The sequence below is a fragment of the Pithys albifrons genome, chromosome 2 (assembly GCF_047495875.1).
Source record: "Pithys albifrons albifrons isolate INPA30051 chromosome 2, PitAlb_v1, whole genome shotgun sequence".
Taxonomy (NCBI): Eukaryota; Metazoa; Chordata; class Aves; order Passeriformes; family Thamnophilidae; genus Pithys; species Pithys albifrons.
The window spans coordinates 99659449-99679206 of record NC_092459.1 but is presented as its reverse complement, the minus strand read 5'-3'; the positions used below and the strand labels follow the sequence as shown (position 1 = coordinate 99679206).

Here is a 19758-nt window from a genome sequence, read left to right as displayed (position 1 = left end):
AATTTAAGTTGGAGATCAGAAAAAAATTCCTTACAGAGAGAGTAATCAGGCATTGTAATGGCCTGCCCAGAGAGGTGGTGGATTCCCCATCCCTGGAGGTTTTTAAACTGAGATTGGCCGTGGCACTGAGTGCCATGATCTGGTAAATGGACTGGAGTTGGACCAAGGGTTGGACTTGATGATCTTGGAGGTCTTTTCCAACCCAATGGATTCTATGATTCTATGTGGTTTAGGGGTGATTATTGTGGTGCTGTGGTGATGGTTGGACTAGGTGATCTTGAAGGCCTCATCCAAACCTGATGATTCTGTGATTCTCGTTAAAGTCAAAGCCCAGAGAATTGTTTTCTGTTTTACATTGTGGGATTGAGATGCTTTACGTAGATATTGGCAAATTTCAAACACTGGAAACCTAACTTGGAGAAGTGCACAAGTAATTCCACTTTGATGATCACAGACATGACTGGATTTCACATTTGTCCTGTTTAACAGTTGTCTTGTGATGGTCCCATAAATATTTCTGAAATAATCTCTCAAATGTATACCAATTATCACTGGCAAAATTGCAATAACCAGTTCCTAATGGCCTGATAGGTTTCTAATCCAGGTTCAGTAAACAATTCTAAGCCCAAACCACTTCTCTGAAGGCAAATTAGTTCTCTAAATGAGACTTCAACTGAAAACCTTCATATTGAGGCATATTAATTTTAGGCCTCTGCTGCCAACAAAATGAAGCAAACTCATTCCAAGGAATAGTTGCTGTAATTTAGACAACTCTTGTAAACAGTTCGTAACATTATAGTTGTGAACTGCGCAATAGTAATAAAGCAAAAATTTCAGCTGGAACCAAAATATTCATTATCTTAAGCCAGAAATGAAGCTTCACTTCTACTCTCTTGCATTGTTAATTATAAAATGCTTTTTAAATAAAGCTGATTGCCTATGCACAGCTAATGAAAAATTGATTCTGAGCTGTATTTATTAAAATCTGTGCTTACATATGACTCCAGTTTGACTGAGTAACTTTTAATCTCATTTAGATATCTCTTACTGCATCATGAAGCGAAAAATACAATGAATGTACAAGAAAATACAACTGGACCTCTTTGGTATAAAAATAGGAGAGATACAAAATAAAATCTTAAAAAATTTCCATGTGAAAATAAAAAAATTTGATGCCAAAATACAGAAAATAAATAGAAAAATGTATTTTTAAAAATAACTCACACATAAATGTCCATTCCTGCAATCATATAGGGAAAAAAAGCTTGCTATACTCTTAATTGAAACATTATAGATACAAACTTAAACCTTCAAACAAGGAAGCAAAATAACAACGGAAAAACCAAACTGTTTTTGGTTTGGTTTCTTTGTTTGTTTGTTTTATCTGAGATTTTTGTTGTGTCTGCGTGGCACTGCCAGTTTTCTGTAGGGGACAATGGTAGTCTTGTCTTTAGGGAATTTTATTTCATCTGCAAAGCTTTATTACAACAGAATATCACTTGTCAGCCTGAATCCAAATTTAGACAATTTGGGAGGTCCATAAAGCTTGTACAAACGCGACTATATTTCACACTGAAAGCACTTCATCCCTTTTAAGATCACAACTTATCTGAACACTAAACCTCACTGTTAAGGATGATCTGTTAACTTTTTCACCACCCATTTTTCTTCTGCCTGCTCAAGCATTGCTCAGACTTCCTGATTTCAAAATCTGGCCAGGAACTCGAATGGCCTTTCTGAAAAAGGTGCCTCAAAATGACAGGGGTAACCACATACTGCTTTTTAGCCCCTTTTTTATTTGTCTTTTGGAGAGAAAGGAGGTGTTTTTACTGCGTTTTACCGTATTTCGGGCTCGCTGGGTGCTGGAGGAAGCACAGCCAGCCTGTTGTTCGGGCAGTGTGGGAGCACTTGTGGTCTCGCCGCCTCCGCTTTTTTGCCCTTTTTTGCCCTTCTTCTTCTTTTGGAGACAGCGGGGTTACTTTTAGTGCGTTTTACCGCATTTTTACCACATTCCGGCTTTGTTTACTGCTGGAGGTAGCACAGCTTCTTGTTCGGTCAGCGCAGGACCCGCCTCCGCTTCCCTCCCCCTCCCGTCCCGCCTTTCCCCCTTTTTATTTTACTTTCTGAGAGAGCGCAGCATTTTTACCGCGTTACTACATGTAGTTACTGAATGCTGGAGGTGCAGGGCTGGAGAGAGCACAGGGTGCTGCTCGGCCAGTCTAGGAGTAACCCTGGCTCTCGCCGCCTCAAAAGCGCCCTGCGGTGCCGCGAGTGCTCCGTAAACAAAACCCACGGTTTTGTTTACCGTCCTGCGGGGGGGCCTGTGTGGAGCAGGCGGCTTGAGCCTGCCCCCGCCGCCACGATCACGATCACGATCACGATCACGATCACGATCACGATCACGATCACGATCACGATCACGATCACGATCACGACAACAGCTCCCCTGTCCCGCCACCGGCTCCGCCGCGCCGTGAGGGGAGTGGGGGTGGCGGTGAAGGCGCTTTGCCCCACCGGGCTGGGGCGGGGCCGCGCCACCGCGCGCGCAGCCAATGGCGCGCGGCCAGCCCGCGATTCAAACGGCGCGGCCCGGCCAATGAGCGCGCTCGGCGGGCGGGCGCGGGGCGGGGCAGGTGCGCGCGGCCGTAACCGTCGCTCGGCGCGGCGGTTGTTCCCCCGCGCGCTCGGCCGCGCTCCCGCCGCTCCCGCTCCGCGGATCCGCCTCCGGCCAGGCCCGGCCCGGCCCCGCGCGGGCCGGCTCCAGGTAACGGGAATGGCGGCGCGCGCGGCCCGGGATAACGCTCCTTCCACCCCCCCCATCCCTCTCCACATGGCTTTCACTCCGCGGCCTTCCCGCGCGGGGGAAGCGCTCCATAGGCGATCCCCGCGGCCGCGCTCGGGCCTCTCTCGCGGCGGGCAGACGAGCGGCAGGGGCTCCTCGCTCGAGCCCCGACCGTGGCCGGGCCGGCCGCCCCCGCTTTGTTCGGCGCCGCCGCGCCGGGCCCTGCGCCGGGATAGGCCGCCGAGGGGCGGCGCGGCCCCTCCCTTCCCCCGCGGCGGAGGCCCCGCGCCAGGCCCGGGCCGGCAGCGCGGGGGGGCGGGGCGGGGGCCGGGCCTGCCCCCCCACGTGGGTCCCTTCCTGTCAGCAGCGCCCCGCGCCGCACGGGCCCTGCCCGGGAGTGCCGGTGCCTCCTGCTCCCCGGGCTTCCGGTGCAGAGCATCTATAAAGAGAAGAGCCTCCTTTCCCAGCCCGAGGGTTGATGGGTTGTTACCCGGAGAATTATGTGTACTTGTTTGTAGCGGTGACGCTGATTTGGCTTGGACAGGGGTAGGCACCTCCACCGTCTGGAGGTGACGAGATAGAAATGTGGAGAGTGTAATGGTGATGCTGCAAAGGCCCTGCACAGCTCAGTCTTTTTGGTGAATTCAGTCGCAGCTTTCCATGTAGGCTGTGGCTTCTTAGTCTCAACTGTAAGTGTTGTCTTTATTTTCCTGCATTTTTGCTTGCATTCAAATGGCTTCTTCCTCTGGCATAGAGAACGCTATCTGCGACTGATGAGGTACCAGAATTAATAAGTATAAACACTGAATATGTATGAAGTTTGCTCTTTGAAGAGGAAAAACTTGTCTGGTGTTTATTTATTTATTCTTAAAACTCTGTACCCGGCCTGTGATGATGGGGTATGATCTTCCAGTAGCTACAAGCTCGCAGTCTTACTTTCTCCACAGCGAAATATCTGTCCACATCTCTAGTGAGAGAGTAATTAAGAAAGACCAGAACTGGATGTGTGGGGCAATATGTTTCTCAGCCAAGTTTCTCTTTAATTGTTTTGTTCTTAGTTGAGTCAGCAAGAGCTTTTCTTCCTGTCCAACTTTTAATGTCCAAGGAGTTTTGTGTTATCTTGCCTGGTGTAGGACATGAAACCTTTTTGATCCATTTCCTTCGAATCTGGGTTTCTAAATAAAAATAATAATGGCGCAGAAAACACAAATTTCATCCGGTCACTATACTTGTGATCAGGTGCCTGTACAGTACAAGGGTCATCGTATGAAATAATTTTCTTTGGATACATATTTTGAAATCATGTGAATTCAAAACCTTGTGTAGGACTACAATGAATATTAGGCTGATGTTGGCTGATACCCTGCAAATTATCAGGGGTGTGTGTAGAGCTTGAAAGAGCAGTAAATTAAAAATGTAATCTCTAAACTATATTTTTTTTTCAAGACTTCTTTATTTTTCTTGATGTCAGGGATGGTGTTTGTTATCTGAACAGATGAAAGCTGCTTTTAAAAGGTGTAGCTTTTTGAAGTGGGATATAAGGAATGAGGATTTCAAACCTCCCTCACAGGAGGCACTGGCAACAGAATGAGGTGGTTGGTTTTGATAGTTATTTTACTTCTTTTAATGTTTAATGTTTGAGCTTATTATTAAGCTTTAATATATAAGGAAAAATATTGGAAAATATATGTTTTCCCATTAATAAGATTGTTCATGACTTTTGAGTCAAAGGATAATATTTCCACTTGCTTAAATTTATTATTCAAGAATTTCATAACAGTGATATCTACCTCAGACTGAATTACATAATACTGTTTTAGCTGCAGGTCCTCCAACCACATTTTTTAACTTCTTAAAACTAAACATCTCCTTTTAAGAACCGAGTGGGAGGAGGGGAAGGTTGTCCTGCCTTTCACAAGAATTAAATCATCAGGTTACCTTTTCTTTCATCTCACTTTGTGTTTGTATGCAAACCTGCTGGAGTTTGAAGTCCAGCAGATAATTGCATTTCATCAATCCTGTGAAATGGTATCTAAATTGTAAAAATCAGTGTACATGTTCTTTACAACAACTTCTAAAAAAATGTTTCCCTTTTGCAAAAAGGACTTACCTTCCAAGGAGTCCGTATTTCACACCTTTGTCCAAGGATCTGTCATGTTTGTCCTGGTCAGGCTCTAAATTTACAAGTGATGGCTGAGGTGCTCCAGGTCAAGAGAAGAAACAGCCGTCGGGAGCGTAGGAAGTGCAGCAGCAGAGAGGAAGTGAAGTCATACATGAGGTTATGACATCTGGTGGAAGCTCTGCCTGGACCCAGTGGAGGGTGGGCATTTAGACAATTAAGGTAGAGGAAGAAGAAACTGTAATTGAGAAAGTCTGGGGAAAGAGCAGGTAGTTGACAGGGATCTGCTGAAGAACTGTCTTTGGGAAAACTGGACAAGAGGACATGGGGATTGAGTTCAGACTTGAGCCCAGAGGTGGTGAGGAGGAACTGGAACTAGTTGGTGAACACGGGCAGAAAAGGCATTGAATCACGAGAGAATCAAAGAGCAGGGGGATAAGGAGAGAGTGAAGAATTTAAAACGATTATGTGGAAGTTGTATTTCATGGAGTTGTGAGACACAAGGCTATGAATTTGAGTGGGTTAAACTATCTCGGATAGAACATAGTTGGAGGAGTGGGATTTCAGAATGAATAACACATTAAAAAGAAACTGAGGCAAGAAACACTAGTTAGAAGGCAGAGGAGCTGGAAGAGCATGTGCCTATGAGCATACATGATCTCTGATAATTTTTGTAACTGGTGTCAGTGAAACCAAATAACAAAACCTACTCTTGTTTTTCCCCCTTCAACTATTACACAGCAGAGGTGGCCAGGTGTTCAGGTGTTTCTCTTCTGAAGCAGTCAGGAATATTAGCAGTAAAATTCATATGAGGGAGTTTTGCTGAGTTTTTTGTTTCTTTGGCTTGGACTGCTAGACAGTTGTAAAATATGAACAGCAGCAGCTTCAGCAAGTGCTAAAATGATTGTTGATTGAACAATCACTGAGCCCCCTCCCCCAGTGTGTGATGAGTGTCTGTCATTGAATATTAGCAGTGTTTTTCCCAGGAATCTTAACTTTTCCCTGTAGGTCAGTTAATATGTAATGAATGAGTATCTAGTTAAATACTTGTTTTCACCTCAAGTCATGTGGCTTCATATCTTTCTTATAGCAAACAAGCTAAAATACTTTGACACAAAAACATTTGCTGGTTTGTTTGTGTCCTGTCCCTCTCTCCCCATCCATTCTAAGTTCCTGTGTTCATTGTACAGAGGGTGCTAATACATATGTTAGTTTATATTTTAGCTTAGACTTGTAGGGTGGCCTCACTGGTATGTTGAGACCTGAGCCTGGGAAGTTCAGGTTAAATGTATATCCTGATATGGATACTTACTTTCAGAAGGCAGTGACATAACACAAGGCGATTTACAAACAGTTACACGGGGCTTTACATTTAAAGGCTTCTTTCTCGAAGCTGTAGTTGTGGGTTTTTTTCAGTACCTGGTGTGGTGTACCGAGGGTAGTAATCTCTTCCACCTTGTTTTTCTAATATCAAGTAAAAACCTTATGGTGCAGACAGGGGTATGGAATTTGTTTTTTGGGTTACTGTGTGATTGCTCTGATGTTGCACTTTGTTTTTCTCTGGGCCCCTGCAAAGGGCATTACAAGCCTTATGCCAAATAGATGGAAGAGAGAAAATACTCAGCCCTGACAGGAGCCTCAATTCGGAGGCTTCTTAACTCTTGGGTGTTTGGCATAATAAACTGAAGAAAATGTGTGATGTGGCTCTAAGTGTTGAAGAGATGGGGGATGTTAAAATTTAATGTTTAGAAATCATCACTTCTGTAATTTTTGTAGGACCACAAGAAAAAAGAGTTAGAGGACACTTAAATACCATCTAATTTGTATTTCCCCCTCTAGATAAGATGAGCTGCATTATGTAATTTTGGTCAAATAAGTGCTTTACCTGGTGATGGAGATTGTGTATCATAGTTGAATCCTAGTCTAATACATTAGAACATTTTTCCAGAACGTGTATCTTCAATCTTCACTCTATTTTAAGACTAATTCTGCTGTCCACTATTGCTTTGGAAAGTTGGTCATTGCTGTTTTCTTATCAGGCAGCTTTTTCACTGTTTATAGGATGGAGCGTTGTTTAAAGTTTCCCCTCTCCAGCCTGAATGATACGGGAAGGGAGTAGAGGGAAATCAAGCCTGATGTTCAGCTGTTGTATGTACTGACTGACTTATTTTCCAGGGATTGTTTTGGGAAAATGCCCAGCCGGAAGTATGCGGATGGCGAGATGGTGATGGGCCGCTGGCCGGGGAGTGTCCTCTACTATGAAGTGCAGGTGGCCAGTTATGATGATGTCACCCATCTTTACACTGTCAAGTACAAAGATGGAACTGAACTTGCGCTGAAGGAAAGTGATATAAGGGTGAGTGTGTGTGTGTGTATCTACTTCTAGTGGAAGGTTACTGCTGGTTTGGTGAGGTGGCTTAAAGTACAACTTGCAACTGGACAGTCATTTACAAGCTTTTCTTAACCGTATCTTCAGGGAATTGGTGCTAAAGATTAGCTTTTTCCTATGTGACATCTCAAGTAGAAGTTCAGAAACCTCATCTTTAAAGAGCAGAGATTGTTTTCTTTATGTTGAATAAACAGTGATACATTTGGGGAAAAACAAGTCTGATTGTTTAGGAATCCTGTACCATGATTGGTCATGAAAAATTGTTTGGGGGTACCTTATAAAGGTAGTAATCACAGGAGGATGCTAATTTGATGTTTTTCCACCTCCAAATAAGAAAATTTGAAAACAAATGGAACCGTAGTTAAAGATCACTGTAAATATAAATGGCACATGCCCTTTAAGCACATACTTAGAAACATTTGTGAGTAGCTTGTACTGTTTTAGGTCCCCCTCAAGTACAGACTGTCTCCATAATACACATGGAAATGCAAAAGGATTTTGATTGTTAGTAGATTTTGATGAAACAGGAGCCCACAACTTAGTAATAAGAAGGATGTGAATTTTTATTGGGATTTTTTAACACGATCAGGCCAGGAGAACTCTTTGAGCGTATCTTAAGGTATTTTGCTGTATTTGTGACAATTAGGGCCTCTTGAGAAAGGCTCATGTCATATGCATATGAGCACATTCCTTCTTCTTTATGTATCTTTATTGTTTAATTTCTTGGTACTCATAAACACCTTTAAAACAGCATTCAATTTTCAGTTGAAAATATATAATAAATGAGAAAAAAAATGGGTTTCAAAACTGTTTGAATGTACAGTGTAGTTGGTTTTTATGGCCTGTTCTGAAACCTGCAGAAATTCAAAGCCAACTGGTGTGTCTTTATGTGAACTGTAGTTTCACTTCTTGGTGACAGTGTGCATGCCCAGTAACTGGCCTTTTCTCTTGGGACCAAAATGTTTCTGCCTTGAGGTGGTCAATTGTTTTCACTGCTTCGGACTTTCCAGCTTGTTACTTCCTGGTTACGTGTTACCAAACTCAAGTTGAGAAAAAGCCTTTCTTTGCCATGAAACATTTGTTATAAAAGTTGCACTGTGGAAATTTTGCATGGCAAACAAATCAAACAATGCTTTTGTAGACAACTGTTTATGAAATTAGTTATCACATCTAATTAAATTATGTGATTTAATCACATTATTTGTGTTTAAATGATCTGTTTCCTTACACAGATGATGACATCTTGCTGTGTCAAATGCATTAATAAAGCTGAGTAATGAAAATACGGAAAGGAGAGCAGTTTCTTAGGGCTTGAGAGACATCTGTTGATTCATTTCCTTATGCAGAAAATTGAGAGGGGAGCATGCCTAAAAGCTTGGTGCTCACATTGGTAGTTTACATCCATATCCTGATTTCTCTAGCTTGGACAGGAATTGTCAGAAGCAATTGCACTTGGGACAGGATGGTTTGGGAATTCCTAGCAAGATGAGTGTGCTGCAGTTGCTTTTTCTTAACAGCCTTTGTACAGCATCAGTTAAGGAAATAAGAAACAAACCTCTACAACTGTATGCCAGAGTCCTCATCACAGACCCCCCCTCTTGTTTCTAAAATTGTTCTTTGAGACACATAAATAAGGTTTTGCTTTCTCCTCCTCTTCCCTTTAGTCACAGTCATCGTTCAAGCACAGGAAGAGCCAGTCTTCTTCAAGTTCTCCCTCCAGAAGAAGTTCCAGCAGATCTCGGTCTAGATCCCCTGGTCGGCCAGGGAAAGGCAGGCGTCGTTCTGCTTCCCAAAGCAGAGAGCAAAAGAACGACAAAAAGAAAACCATTCAGGAGACCAGCTTAGCTCTACCACCGGTATTAGTTTTGTTTGTTTGTTGGGGGGGTTTGCTGGTTTGGTTTTTTTGAAGCAAATTTTGGCTATTTGTGAAAGGTGGGTTTCATGCATACAGGGTTTGCCACTGTAAAAGGCAGCTGTAGTTCCTGTTCCTTGCACAACATAATCAGCTGCAAAAGGGTATCTCAGAACTGCCTTTTTTTTTCTTTTGAAAATAGGCTTTCTAGCTTGCAGAGTTTGAGGAAATTCTTGAAATGTAAACTCAGGTTCTAAAGTTCCATTCAAATTTGCTGATACTGTGAAGTTCTCTGAATCCAAACACACAAATGCTTTTATCTTTTAATATTAAATCGTTGTTAGCCATATGCTTCCACTTTTGAAACGGGGTAAAGGAAGTTGGCCAATTTTTAAGATGTTTTGATCAATAGAGAGCAGGTAGGTATTAGAATTTTAAATGAAATTAGTTCTGTTTATCAGATACAGTGCATTACAATAGTAATGAAAAACATAACAGCTTCTGTGTGAGAATTGTTGCAGAATGCAAGTGTGGAGTATTTAAATATGGCCTTGCTATTGGTGCTGTTGCAGAACTGTTACCATTATAAAAAACTGTCCCGTAAGGATTTTTAAGTTTATCAAATACCTGATGTTTAGTTGAAATTTATCTTGTTTGTTCTTGGCATTTTTGTCAAGATTATAATGAATGCTAGAAATGGTTCTAGTGATCTGTAAGTAAAGGATAGAGGTGATGATTCTCTATTAAGAAACAAGCAGCATTTCTTCTGCCTCCTTGGGCCCTGAGGTAACTTCTCACTTGTCCAAGGAAATCGTTTCTGCTGACCTATTGAAAACAGACAGGTTTAGTTGGGTTTCAACTAAACCAAACCAAATCAGATCAATCTAAACTCAATAGATAGATTTAGTGAATTGTTACTACAGAAAGTCCTCTTTGGCACTGCAATTGCTGTGGGTTTTGTTTTGCATTAAACTGCTTTGAGCTGTGTGACCCCATGCATGGCTTGTGGACCAGATGCTCGTTTTTAAGTAGTTTGTAGGCAACAGCTGCACTTCATTTTTTGTACTTCTTGTACCTTTTAGGACAAAAAGATTAAAATATCTTTGGTCTTTTTCTCATGGCTTCTAATTGAGGAGTAAGATTGATCTGTTGGTTGTTGTACAACTGGGATGACCTGGTCCTTTTCAACAAAGCTTAGGGTGAAATGAAGCAAGGCATGAGTTTTGTCTTCCCAGAACTGTGTAAGCTGGACTCATTCAAAGAATTTTTCTAAGACAATTTATTTCTTAAAAAATCCTTAGTGGAAAAGCAGACTTTCAGTCCTGCAGAGAAGTGCCATATATTGAACACAGATTTCCTCTGCTTGCCCACTAGCCTCACTAAATAGACATGTGCTTTGTACCTGGCAGTTCTTAATGATGAGTTAAAAACTAGGAAGCTGTATTGTCTCTTAAATAACCTTTTCCTTTTCTTAAATGAATTTTGTTTGTGAACTGAAACTGTCTGTACCTGAGATACTGAACCCACTTGTTTTCCTGTGAAGAAAACTAGAGCAGTTACAATTGACAAAAAGACCTAGACAGTGTTCTTAATTAATCATTATGTGCTCACACTTAATGCAACTTCTATTTTCAGAAAGCTAAAACTGTATTTCTTGTTTTAACCAGAAACCGAGTGAGAATAACACCAAAAGATACAATGGTGAACCTGAAAGTACAGAAAAAAATGACACATCCTGCATAATCTTGGAGGTATGAACATTGTATTTACTCTGAGTTTTATGTCTCATTCTAACTGAGCTCTCTCAGAAATTCCTTGTCAAAAGCACTACAGTGATGAAGTAGGAATAGAATCCAACACAAAATTTTGAGGGCGGTTAAGTTTGCTGTCCAGCCAACTAATTTCAGGGGAAAGGGAGGAAGTTGTGAGAATGGAAAAATACTAGAGCTGCATAACATTTATTTTTCTTGTTTGTTTTTTGCATCAAACCCTCTCTGGTTACTTGTGTTCATTCCAATTCTTTTACAGTGTGAAAATTTGTTTATAGAAAGTGATCTTTTAAATTCAACCAAATCAGCTCTTTAGTTCTGATTGTTAGTTAGTGCCCAAGGTTATTGCAGAAAGGAAAGCAGAGTGGGAATGGATGACCTGTATGGAACTGCTGCTGATAGATAAATCACAGCCTAGGTGGTCACAGAGACTTTGGGTGTTGGCAGTTTCTTCATGTGAATGCATAAATTTTAGTACATTGGTATTTTATAGTGAATGTCTTCTGAAATATAAAATCCTGGAGTAAAATAAGGTAGAACTAATGGAAATCTTTTTAGTGAATTATTTTTGTGCATTAACAGCAAAAGTTAAAACCAGACCTGGAAGTAAAGCGCGTGCTGGAACAGTACAGTTTGCGTTCAAGGAAAGACGAGAAGAAAAAAGAGGAGATATATTCAGAGAAAAAGATTTTTACCACAGTAAAAACAGTCGAGAAAGCACCATCAAAAACAAAGGAGCTGGAGTTTGGGGGAAGAATTGGTATGTGTGCAAACTGTCTTAATAGTTGAAAATTACTGCAACTTTGTGGGTTTTTTTACTTAACTGACCATACTGTCATGTCAAGAACTGTTTTACCAATTTTTGGACCCTTGCAGAATTCAGACTGATATGATAGTCCTTCACTTGGTATGATGGCAGTCAAAGAATCATTATTACAGTGGTTCTCATATGAAATATGATGAAGGTCTTGTGCCATATCTTGTGCAATGACATCTAAATATTTCTAAATCAAATTTAAAAAGTAACTAGCAAAGGTTTTACATTTTCAAAACTTAGGTGCTTTGAGCTTGACAGTAAAATATTCTTTACAGAGTTTTTCTAGTCAGTTTTAAAGGGACACAGTGGGTGTCATCCTTCAGTAGGTGACCTTGTATGGAAGTGAGAAGAATGTCTGCGTGTCCCGTTATGTGACCAGGGATTGTGTCTGTGTTGCTTCAGGAATAGATAATGACAACGTTTGTTACTAAAGTTAGTGCCGAACTTTATTTTTTTACTGGGATTAAAACTTCTTATTTTCTGTGTTAATCTTTTAATATGCCATGATGTCTGTTTACAGGGACCTTCATGCTGATGCTTTTTCTGCCTGCTACTGTGCTCTACTTGCTGTTGATGTGTAAACAAGATGACCCCAGTCTTATGAACTTCCCTCCTCTCCCAGCACTTGAAAGCCTTTGGGAGATGAGAGTGTTTGGTATTTTTCTTCTGTGGTTTCTCCTTCAGGCTGTGTTTTACCTGCTGCCAATTGGCAAGGTAGGCTCTTGGGGTTTCATGGGCAACTGGGCTGGGCATTGGGCTGGAAGGTGGGGCCTGTTTTTAATGTAGAGTGTTTGAAAGCAGACAATTAGTTTTCCATAATAAGCTGCAATATGGCTACTTCAGATTTCTGTAAGCTTAAAACAGCACAGTTTGTTAAGAATTTGTGCGTTCCAAAGTGTTTTAGTAGAAAAGACAGAAAGCATTTTATAGTCATTCAGATCAAAGCATGGATAGCATTTACTTGATAGAATTCTAAAATAATTTCAGATATGACTTCTAAATTCAGGAACTGGTACTCTGTTTCTTATGGATATCTGATATTTTGGAATATAATCCTCATATGAAGCTGTAAACCATTCTAGCCATTTTTATATCAGGTAAATGTTCTCTTGCCCTGTTTTGTGACTTGAAGGCTACTGGCAGATTCTGAAGGGACACTTAATTAAAGCAGATCATTCAACCTATTGCTATACAAGTTGCCAAAAATTGAAGCAGTTCTGCTTTCTTGAGGCTGGTTAGAAAGATTTAATTTTTAAAATGTTTTTAATTTCAACTGTTAACGTTTCGGTATCCAAAGTGTGTTTTTTAGAACAATGTGTGATCTTCAGTTTTGATTGTGTCCAACTGGTTACCCTGATTTAAATGTCTTTCTGGCAGAGATGTACTTGGTTTCACTCCCTCACCAGTGCCCCCAGAAAGTACTTTGTTGAACACTGGTATTTTACTCTCCCTAGGTTGTAGAGGGCCTGCCTCTTTCAAATGGAAAGAAACTCCAGTACCGGATAAATGGTAAGCATGTTGCAGTTGCTTATTCTGAAACTAATACCAGTGACAGCCAACGGACACAAACAAATACAGGAGGTTCCATCTGAACATCAGGAAGGACTAGACTGGATTAGCTCTGGAGGTTCCTTCTAACCTCAACCACTGACCCTGTGAAAGGGTTCATAGCATGTCCTTAGGTGAAAGCAGTATAGAATTGCCTGCTCATATTTGGTATCAATCCATTCTACATGGTTTGATACTCTGTGTATGAAAATTTTGTGTTAAAAGTTTTGACTTGATAATTATTTATTACTTCAATTACTGCTACCTGTATCAAGGTATGTTTGAAAACTTGAAGATGAAACTATGGTTATCTGATCTATGTTGCAGATAAGATTTTGTGACCTGTTATCAGTTTCTAGTGTCAGTATCCATTTTTCCACTGTGATCTGAAATTAGATGCTGTATTATAAAAAATGTAGGAGTGCTCAGAGTATTCTTGTCTCTTGTCCTGTTAAGGAGGAGCACAGTAAATTTCAGGGCTTAGAGTCCCTTACATATTTTGCTGTGCCACATAAGTTTGGACTTAGAGCATGGGATGTGTAAGACATTACTGGAATATGAGCAAGTCTTGGAAGAAGTGAAAGTGCAGAAAGGTTAGACTAGGTAGGTTCTACTAGAGTGACTTTTTTAAGTTTTGACTAATATGTCTTTCTTTTACATCCTTTAGGGTTTTATGCCTTTATTTTCACTGCTGCAGCTGTTGGAATTTTATTGTACTTCCAGTTTGAACTTCATTATTTGTATGATCACTTCATGCAGTTTGCAGTGTCAGCTGCAGCTTTTTCTTTGGCCTTGAGCATTTATCTGTATGTTCGGTCCCTGAAAGCACCTGAGGAAGAACTGGCACCAGGTGGCAATTCTGGTGAGTTTTACAATTATATTTTGGGTAACTCCTTTCCAGTTGTTTGCTAGTTTCATTTTTATGAATTAATGGCTAGGATTTAGGGCTTGTTATTATAATACTTTGACTTTCTCCCAATGTAAAGATTATATTAAAAATAACTGACAAACTTGTCTTTTTACTTAGATACTGTAAAATGCTTAAAATTTTAGTCAAGTTATCTTGAATAGCTTGTGCAATAATATCCTGGCTGAGGTAGTTCCCTATGATGAGAGGAAAGCTCCTTCCTTTCAATTTTCAGCAGATTTTTGTCTGAGAGGCTTGTGTAGTTTGCTTCACAGTTTCTTGATGCCCTGCCTTGAAATAGCTGAGAATGGAAAGAAAAAATGAAAAATGTGGATGTTTTGGCAGTTAGGTACAGGGAAATATTTTGGGAAGTCAAGTACAGAACTTGAAATTATGGTGTGTTTCTAAACTTTAGTTTGCCATGTGCTTTTAAACCTAGTTAGCTAAAAGGAGTTTTCCAAAGAGATTTTGATTGTCATGAGACTGCCTGCCTAGAAAGTATCAAATATGTGCCTATTTTTTATAGGACAAGAATAGATTGAGGAGTTATTAGCATTAAATGTAAAACTGCTTTTAAAAATGACCATAGGGTGACAGAACATTTAATGTATTAAAATGAGGTATTCAAATATCCTTAGTTCTGTTGAGTGCAGCATGTTACTGCTTAAAGTCACCCTTATGTGAGGTAGCCCTTGGTCTCCAAGTAAACTCCCATAAATAAATGGGAAATATGGTCATTTTTTTTCTTCAAAAAGGGCAGTTCTAATCTCTGTGAGTCACACAGTAGCATTCTGCAATTGTTCTGCAAAGTGCTTGTTTTTGGCACTCAGTACAGGGTATCTTGAAGTCAAGATATGTTCCTTCCTGTTTATTTCTTTTAATAGATACGTAATCACAGCTAAAGGAATTTTTTCTCCCAGAGAAAAAGCCATGAAATAGGAGGGAAAGTAGAATTAATTAATATCATAAGATCATGTTCATGGAGGCTGCGATGTGAGCTTCAGGATATGGCTGAAAACAAAGAGGGAATAAGTGTCAACAGTAACTTCTAAAGTATTTAATTCTCCTAATGAATAAAATATTTGGGCATCTTAAAATAAAAAGCATATGAATTTTACTTTGTATTTTGCATATACTCTTTAATTTTTTTCCAATCTAAGAGCTTTTAAAAATTGATAATGAGAGCATGTTAGTGGAAAGCAGGATCTTATTTATGGGGAGGAGTGAAGTGGCAGAAAAGAGGAAGACTATTGCTAACAGAGACTGTGTCTCATCTGCAGGGTATTTTATTTATGATTTTTTCACTGGACATGAATTAAACCCTCGTATTGGAAGTTTTGACCTCAAATACTTCTGTGAGTTGCGTCCAGGATTAATTGGCTGGGTGAGTCAGTAATATCAGTTACTTTATTTGCCTAAGTATTACACAGAGGGATTATTTTACATATATATATATATGTATGTATATTTGGTATTAAGGATATTATATATATTTACAAATGGGAAAAAAGCACTGAAAAACAGTTCCACGTTGCCAGATTTTTAAGGACCATTTTAATTCACTTTAGGGAAGTTTGTAGCTTCTTTGCTTTGTGGGAAGTGAAAAACCTTAAGGAGTTCATATATTCGGGTTAGATGGCTTCAGAAATGTAGTTAGTTGCAAACTGTGGCTTTTTATTATTTGTTTAAAACTTAAACATTGGTCAAAAGTATCTGTATTAAAGTATCCTGTAGTGTAATTGTAAAGAGCACTTCTACATGGAAATTTTAAACCAAAATGTTTTCTAAACCAGGTGGTTGTAAACTTGGCGATGCTCTTGGCTGAGATGAAGATACACAATCTAAGTGTGCCATCCTTGTCAATGATACTTGTGAACAGCTTTCAGCTTCTGTATGTGGTGGATGCTCTTTGGAATGAGGTAAAGACAATGTTCTTAAATGTTACCATTTCTAATTACAATGTTAAATGAAGGAAGCTTTGTCAATTCTAAACTCCTTCCGGCTTGTTTGTAGGAAGCTGTTTTGACTACGATGGACATCACACATGATGGCTTTGGATTCATGCTGGCCTTTGGAGATCTGGTGTGGGTGCCCTTTGTCTACAGTCTGCAGGCCTTCTATTTAGTGGGTCACCCTACTGAGATCTCTTGGCCTGTGGCTGCCGCAATTACCGTTGTGAACTGTAAGTTACAGTAAATGTTATTGTTAGTTTAGTTACAACCTAGTACTGATTTTGTTTCTCTGCAATGTGAGGTAAAGGTTTCGCTCCGGTGCAGGGATCGTATTTTCTGTGTCAGAGCTGGTAGAAGCAGGTGCCTGGCTAATGATTAATGCAAAGAATAGAATAAATGTTAGTTTTATTAAACAAAGGGTAGATGAGAATCTGAACACCTCATTGTTCTGTTGAGACTCGTCTTTAGATGGATCCTGTCCAGAGTTAAGTGACTTAAAATGTTTTGGATTTGACTTTAAATCATATCTGTTAATCTCAATGACTGTGAGTGACTCCTAAAAAGGAATTCAGTATCTTTTTGCTTATGCTTTATTGAACCTAGGGAAAAAGTAGGTGTTTGCAGCTTCTTCACCGATGCCCTTCAAAGGCAAACCGATGACCTTAAAGGCAAACATCTTTTTTCTACCTGAGTGCTTTGAGAAAGGATCTCTCATCTCATTTTTAGGCAACCTTAAGTTCACACCAATGTAGCCTTGTGGTTTGTCCCTTTTATCTCAACAGTAAACCTAAAGAAACCTACTGGATTTTTGTGGTCATGACATAGAATTTTAACATTTAGAAAAAATAAGAAGGCACACAACTTGTATGTACAATACTAAGAAATACAACAGCATTTTTTCATCTTCAGTTAATGTTTTTTCTTGCGGTTTTATTTGTTTTTTGAAGAACATCTTTAATTATGTTGTGATCATCTCTTTTCAATACAGTCTTGCAAAAAGCAAATTTAAGCTGCTGTGTGAAAATTATGGAGGAAATTATTTTAAAAATCAGACAATTCTTTTATTATTGTGAATTTGTAAATAGTTGGTCACGTTATGGAGTAGGCACTGTAGCAAAATACTGGGCTGCCAATAGAGCTGTAATTTTACAAAGTGCAGCACATCACCTTACGTAAATTTCACACTCAATGTTACGTGAATAAACTATGTCAGATATAAAATAGATGTGAAAATAAAGTTTCTCCCAAATCTTATAGTAGGTAGTCAGTAATGTGTAAGAGCATATGGAATGCAGGTTTCCAATGGCATTTCTATCTTGTTAGAGTTCTGTAAACCAGAAAATATCAGCTGGATCTCTGAGGAAAGAACTGAAATAATAAGAGTGTAGAGAGCATGCTTCTGCTTTTGCAGAAGGAAAGAAAAGTGGAAAATACTGAAATACCATATTTATTTTCAGGTGTTGGGTATTACATATTCCGTAGTGCAAATTCTCAGAAAAATAATTTCCGAAGGAATCCAGCAGATCCCAAATTGGCCAGTAAGTACATTTTTTGCTCAATTGCTATACAATGTTTCTTTGTGGTATTTAAATATATATTCAATTGTTGCATTGACTACAATACTCTGTTCACAGATCTGAAATTTATACCCACTGCAACTGGAAAAGGACTTCTTGTCACGGGTTGGTGGGGCTTTGTTCGTCACCCTAATTATCTTGGTGACATCATCATGGCTCTGGCGTGGTCCCTACCCTGTGGTAAGTTTCTGAAACTACAGTGGATTTTATCAGAAAGGCTTTTATGTTTTGGCATCTGACAGGATTTGAAATGCAAAGTGATAATTATTTGGGCTACTAAACCCTATAACCAACTGAATGGCCGATTTCTGTCATAAGGGTAATGCAACATCTGTTTGCTCTTTCATCTTACCCTTTCTATTGTGTTGTTCATTTGACTTACTATAGCTTTTATTAGTCTTTGGCACTTCATCATTCTATAACAATGGGACTTGCTTCCTAGTTAGTTCCTTAAATTTTTTAGGCTAGTGGGTGTGCAGTAGTGTTTTCAAATGAAGTTCCCCAAAAGTGGGAGTTTGTTTAGAGACCAACCAGGGGCTGCCAAACACATAAGGATGACTTTAAGCAAAATGTATTTAAAAAAAAAAAGTCATCAAACACAAAGGAGTGAAATTCTGTTTCAAAGTTTTTGTGGATGAATACACTGTTCCTTGTGCTGGGCACCCAGAGCTGGGCACAGCACTCCAGGTGGGGTCTCAGGAGAGCAGAGTGGGGTAGAATCAGCTCCCTCGACCTGCTGGCCACAGTTCTCTTGATGCTTGATGCAGCCCAGAAAATGGTTGGTCTTCTGGGCTGCAATCACACATTTTGGGGTGATTTCCATTTTTTTCATCCAGAGCAAGTACTGTGCTCTGAGCAAAGCTGGACTCATGTCCTACAGCCAAGTTAAGAGTATTGTGTTCAGTTCTGGGCCCCTCAGTTCAGGAAAGATATTGAGGGGCTGGAGTGGGGCCAGAGAAGAGCAACGAGGCTGGTGAAGGGACTGGAGCATAAGTCCTATGGAGAGAGGCTGGGGGTGTTTAGCCTGGAGAAGAGGAGGCTCAGAGGTGACCTCATCACTGTCTAGAACTACCTGAAGGGAAGTTCTAGCCAGGTGGTGGTTGGTCTCTTCTCCCAGGCACTCAGCAATAGGACAAGGGGGCACAGGCTCAAGCTCTGCCAGGGGAAATTGAAGTTGGAGATCAGAAAAAAGTCCTTTCCAGAGAGAGTAATCAGGCATTGGAATGGGCTGCCCAGAGAGGTGGTGGATTCCCCATCCCTGGAGGTTTTTAAACTGAGATTGGCCGTGGCACTGAGTGCCATGATCTGGTAAATGGACTGGAGTTGGACCAAAGGTTGGACTTGATGATCTCAGAGGTCTTTTCCAACCCAATCGATTCTGTGATTCTATGTTGTTAATAGATACATCTCCATGATTTTTTTTTTCTGTATCTGAATTGACCTTCTCATTTTACTACAGGTTTTAACCACATTTTACCATATTTCTACGTGATATATTTCATCTGCTTGCTTGTTCATCGAGAAGCTCGTGATGAACATCATTGTAAGCAAAAATACGGCTTGGCATGGGAAAGGTATTGCCAGCGTGTCCCATACCGCATATTCCCGTACATCTACTAGAGCACTCCAGATGCCTGATTGGAAAATTACTGCTAAAGTTAGTTTCCTTGCAGATAAAAATATACCTCTTACCTTTGCACTTGGTCATTTGTCATTTAGGCTTTTTAAAAAAAAAAAAAAAAAGGCCAAACATTGGAGTGCATCAAACTTAAATATGTGAGTTACGTGAACTGACTGGCTGTGATTTCAATTCTTAAAAAATTGTGAATTTATAAAACTCTTGGAGCCCTAATTTTTCAAGCTAAATTTTGTCTAGAATTCTGAGTTTACATTTTTATTGCATTTAATTAAGCACTGTGATGTAAAGTTTATTATTTTCTTAATACAATAAATGCTGAAATTCCATCCAGTTCATTTTTGGTGTTACTTGTACCATCTAACTTCAGATGTCCAGTTTAGTTGCCTGAATTGGAGGAACAGCAGGGT

The 19758-nt window shown here is 40.0% G+C and overlaps 1 protein-coding gene across 1 annotated transcript; it reads left to right on the top strand.

The window, feature by feature from the left end:
• Positions 1–2680: 2680 nt before the first annotated feature.
• LBR (lamin B receptor) lies at positions 2681–19434 on the top strand. The gene is made up of 14 exons (XM_071579513.1): positions 2681–2764; positions 7077–7257; positions 8955–9146; positions 10810–10893; positions 11494–11671; positions 12249–12442; positions 13183–13237; positions 13944–14138; positions 15464–15567; positions 15977–16102; positions 16197–16365; positions 17593–17673; positions 17770–17892; positions 19172–19434. The coding sequence occupies exons 2-14, from the start codon at positions 7093–7095 to the stop codon at positions 19330–19332; spliced, it is 1827 nt and encodes a 608-aa protein (XP_071435614.1). The 5' UTR covers positions 2681–2764; positions 7077–7092; the 3' UTR covers positions 19333–19434.
• Positions 19435–19758: the final 324 nt, after the last annotated feature.

Bases quoted from the DNA above. Each gene is read 5' to 3' on its own strand.
- LBR (XM_071579513.1), top strand. From the start codon at position 7,093: ATGCCCAGCCGGAAGTATGCGGATGGCGAGATGGTGATGGGCCGCTGG. The intron at 12,443-13,182 runs GTAGGCTCTTGG...TACTCTCCCTAG, and splicing joins ACCTGCTGCCAATTGGCAAG to GTTGTAGAGGGCCTGCCTCT. The intron at 14,139-15,463 runs GTGAGTTTTACA...TCTCATCTGCAG, and splicing joins GGCACCAGGTGGCAATTCTG to GGTATTTTATTTATGATTTT.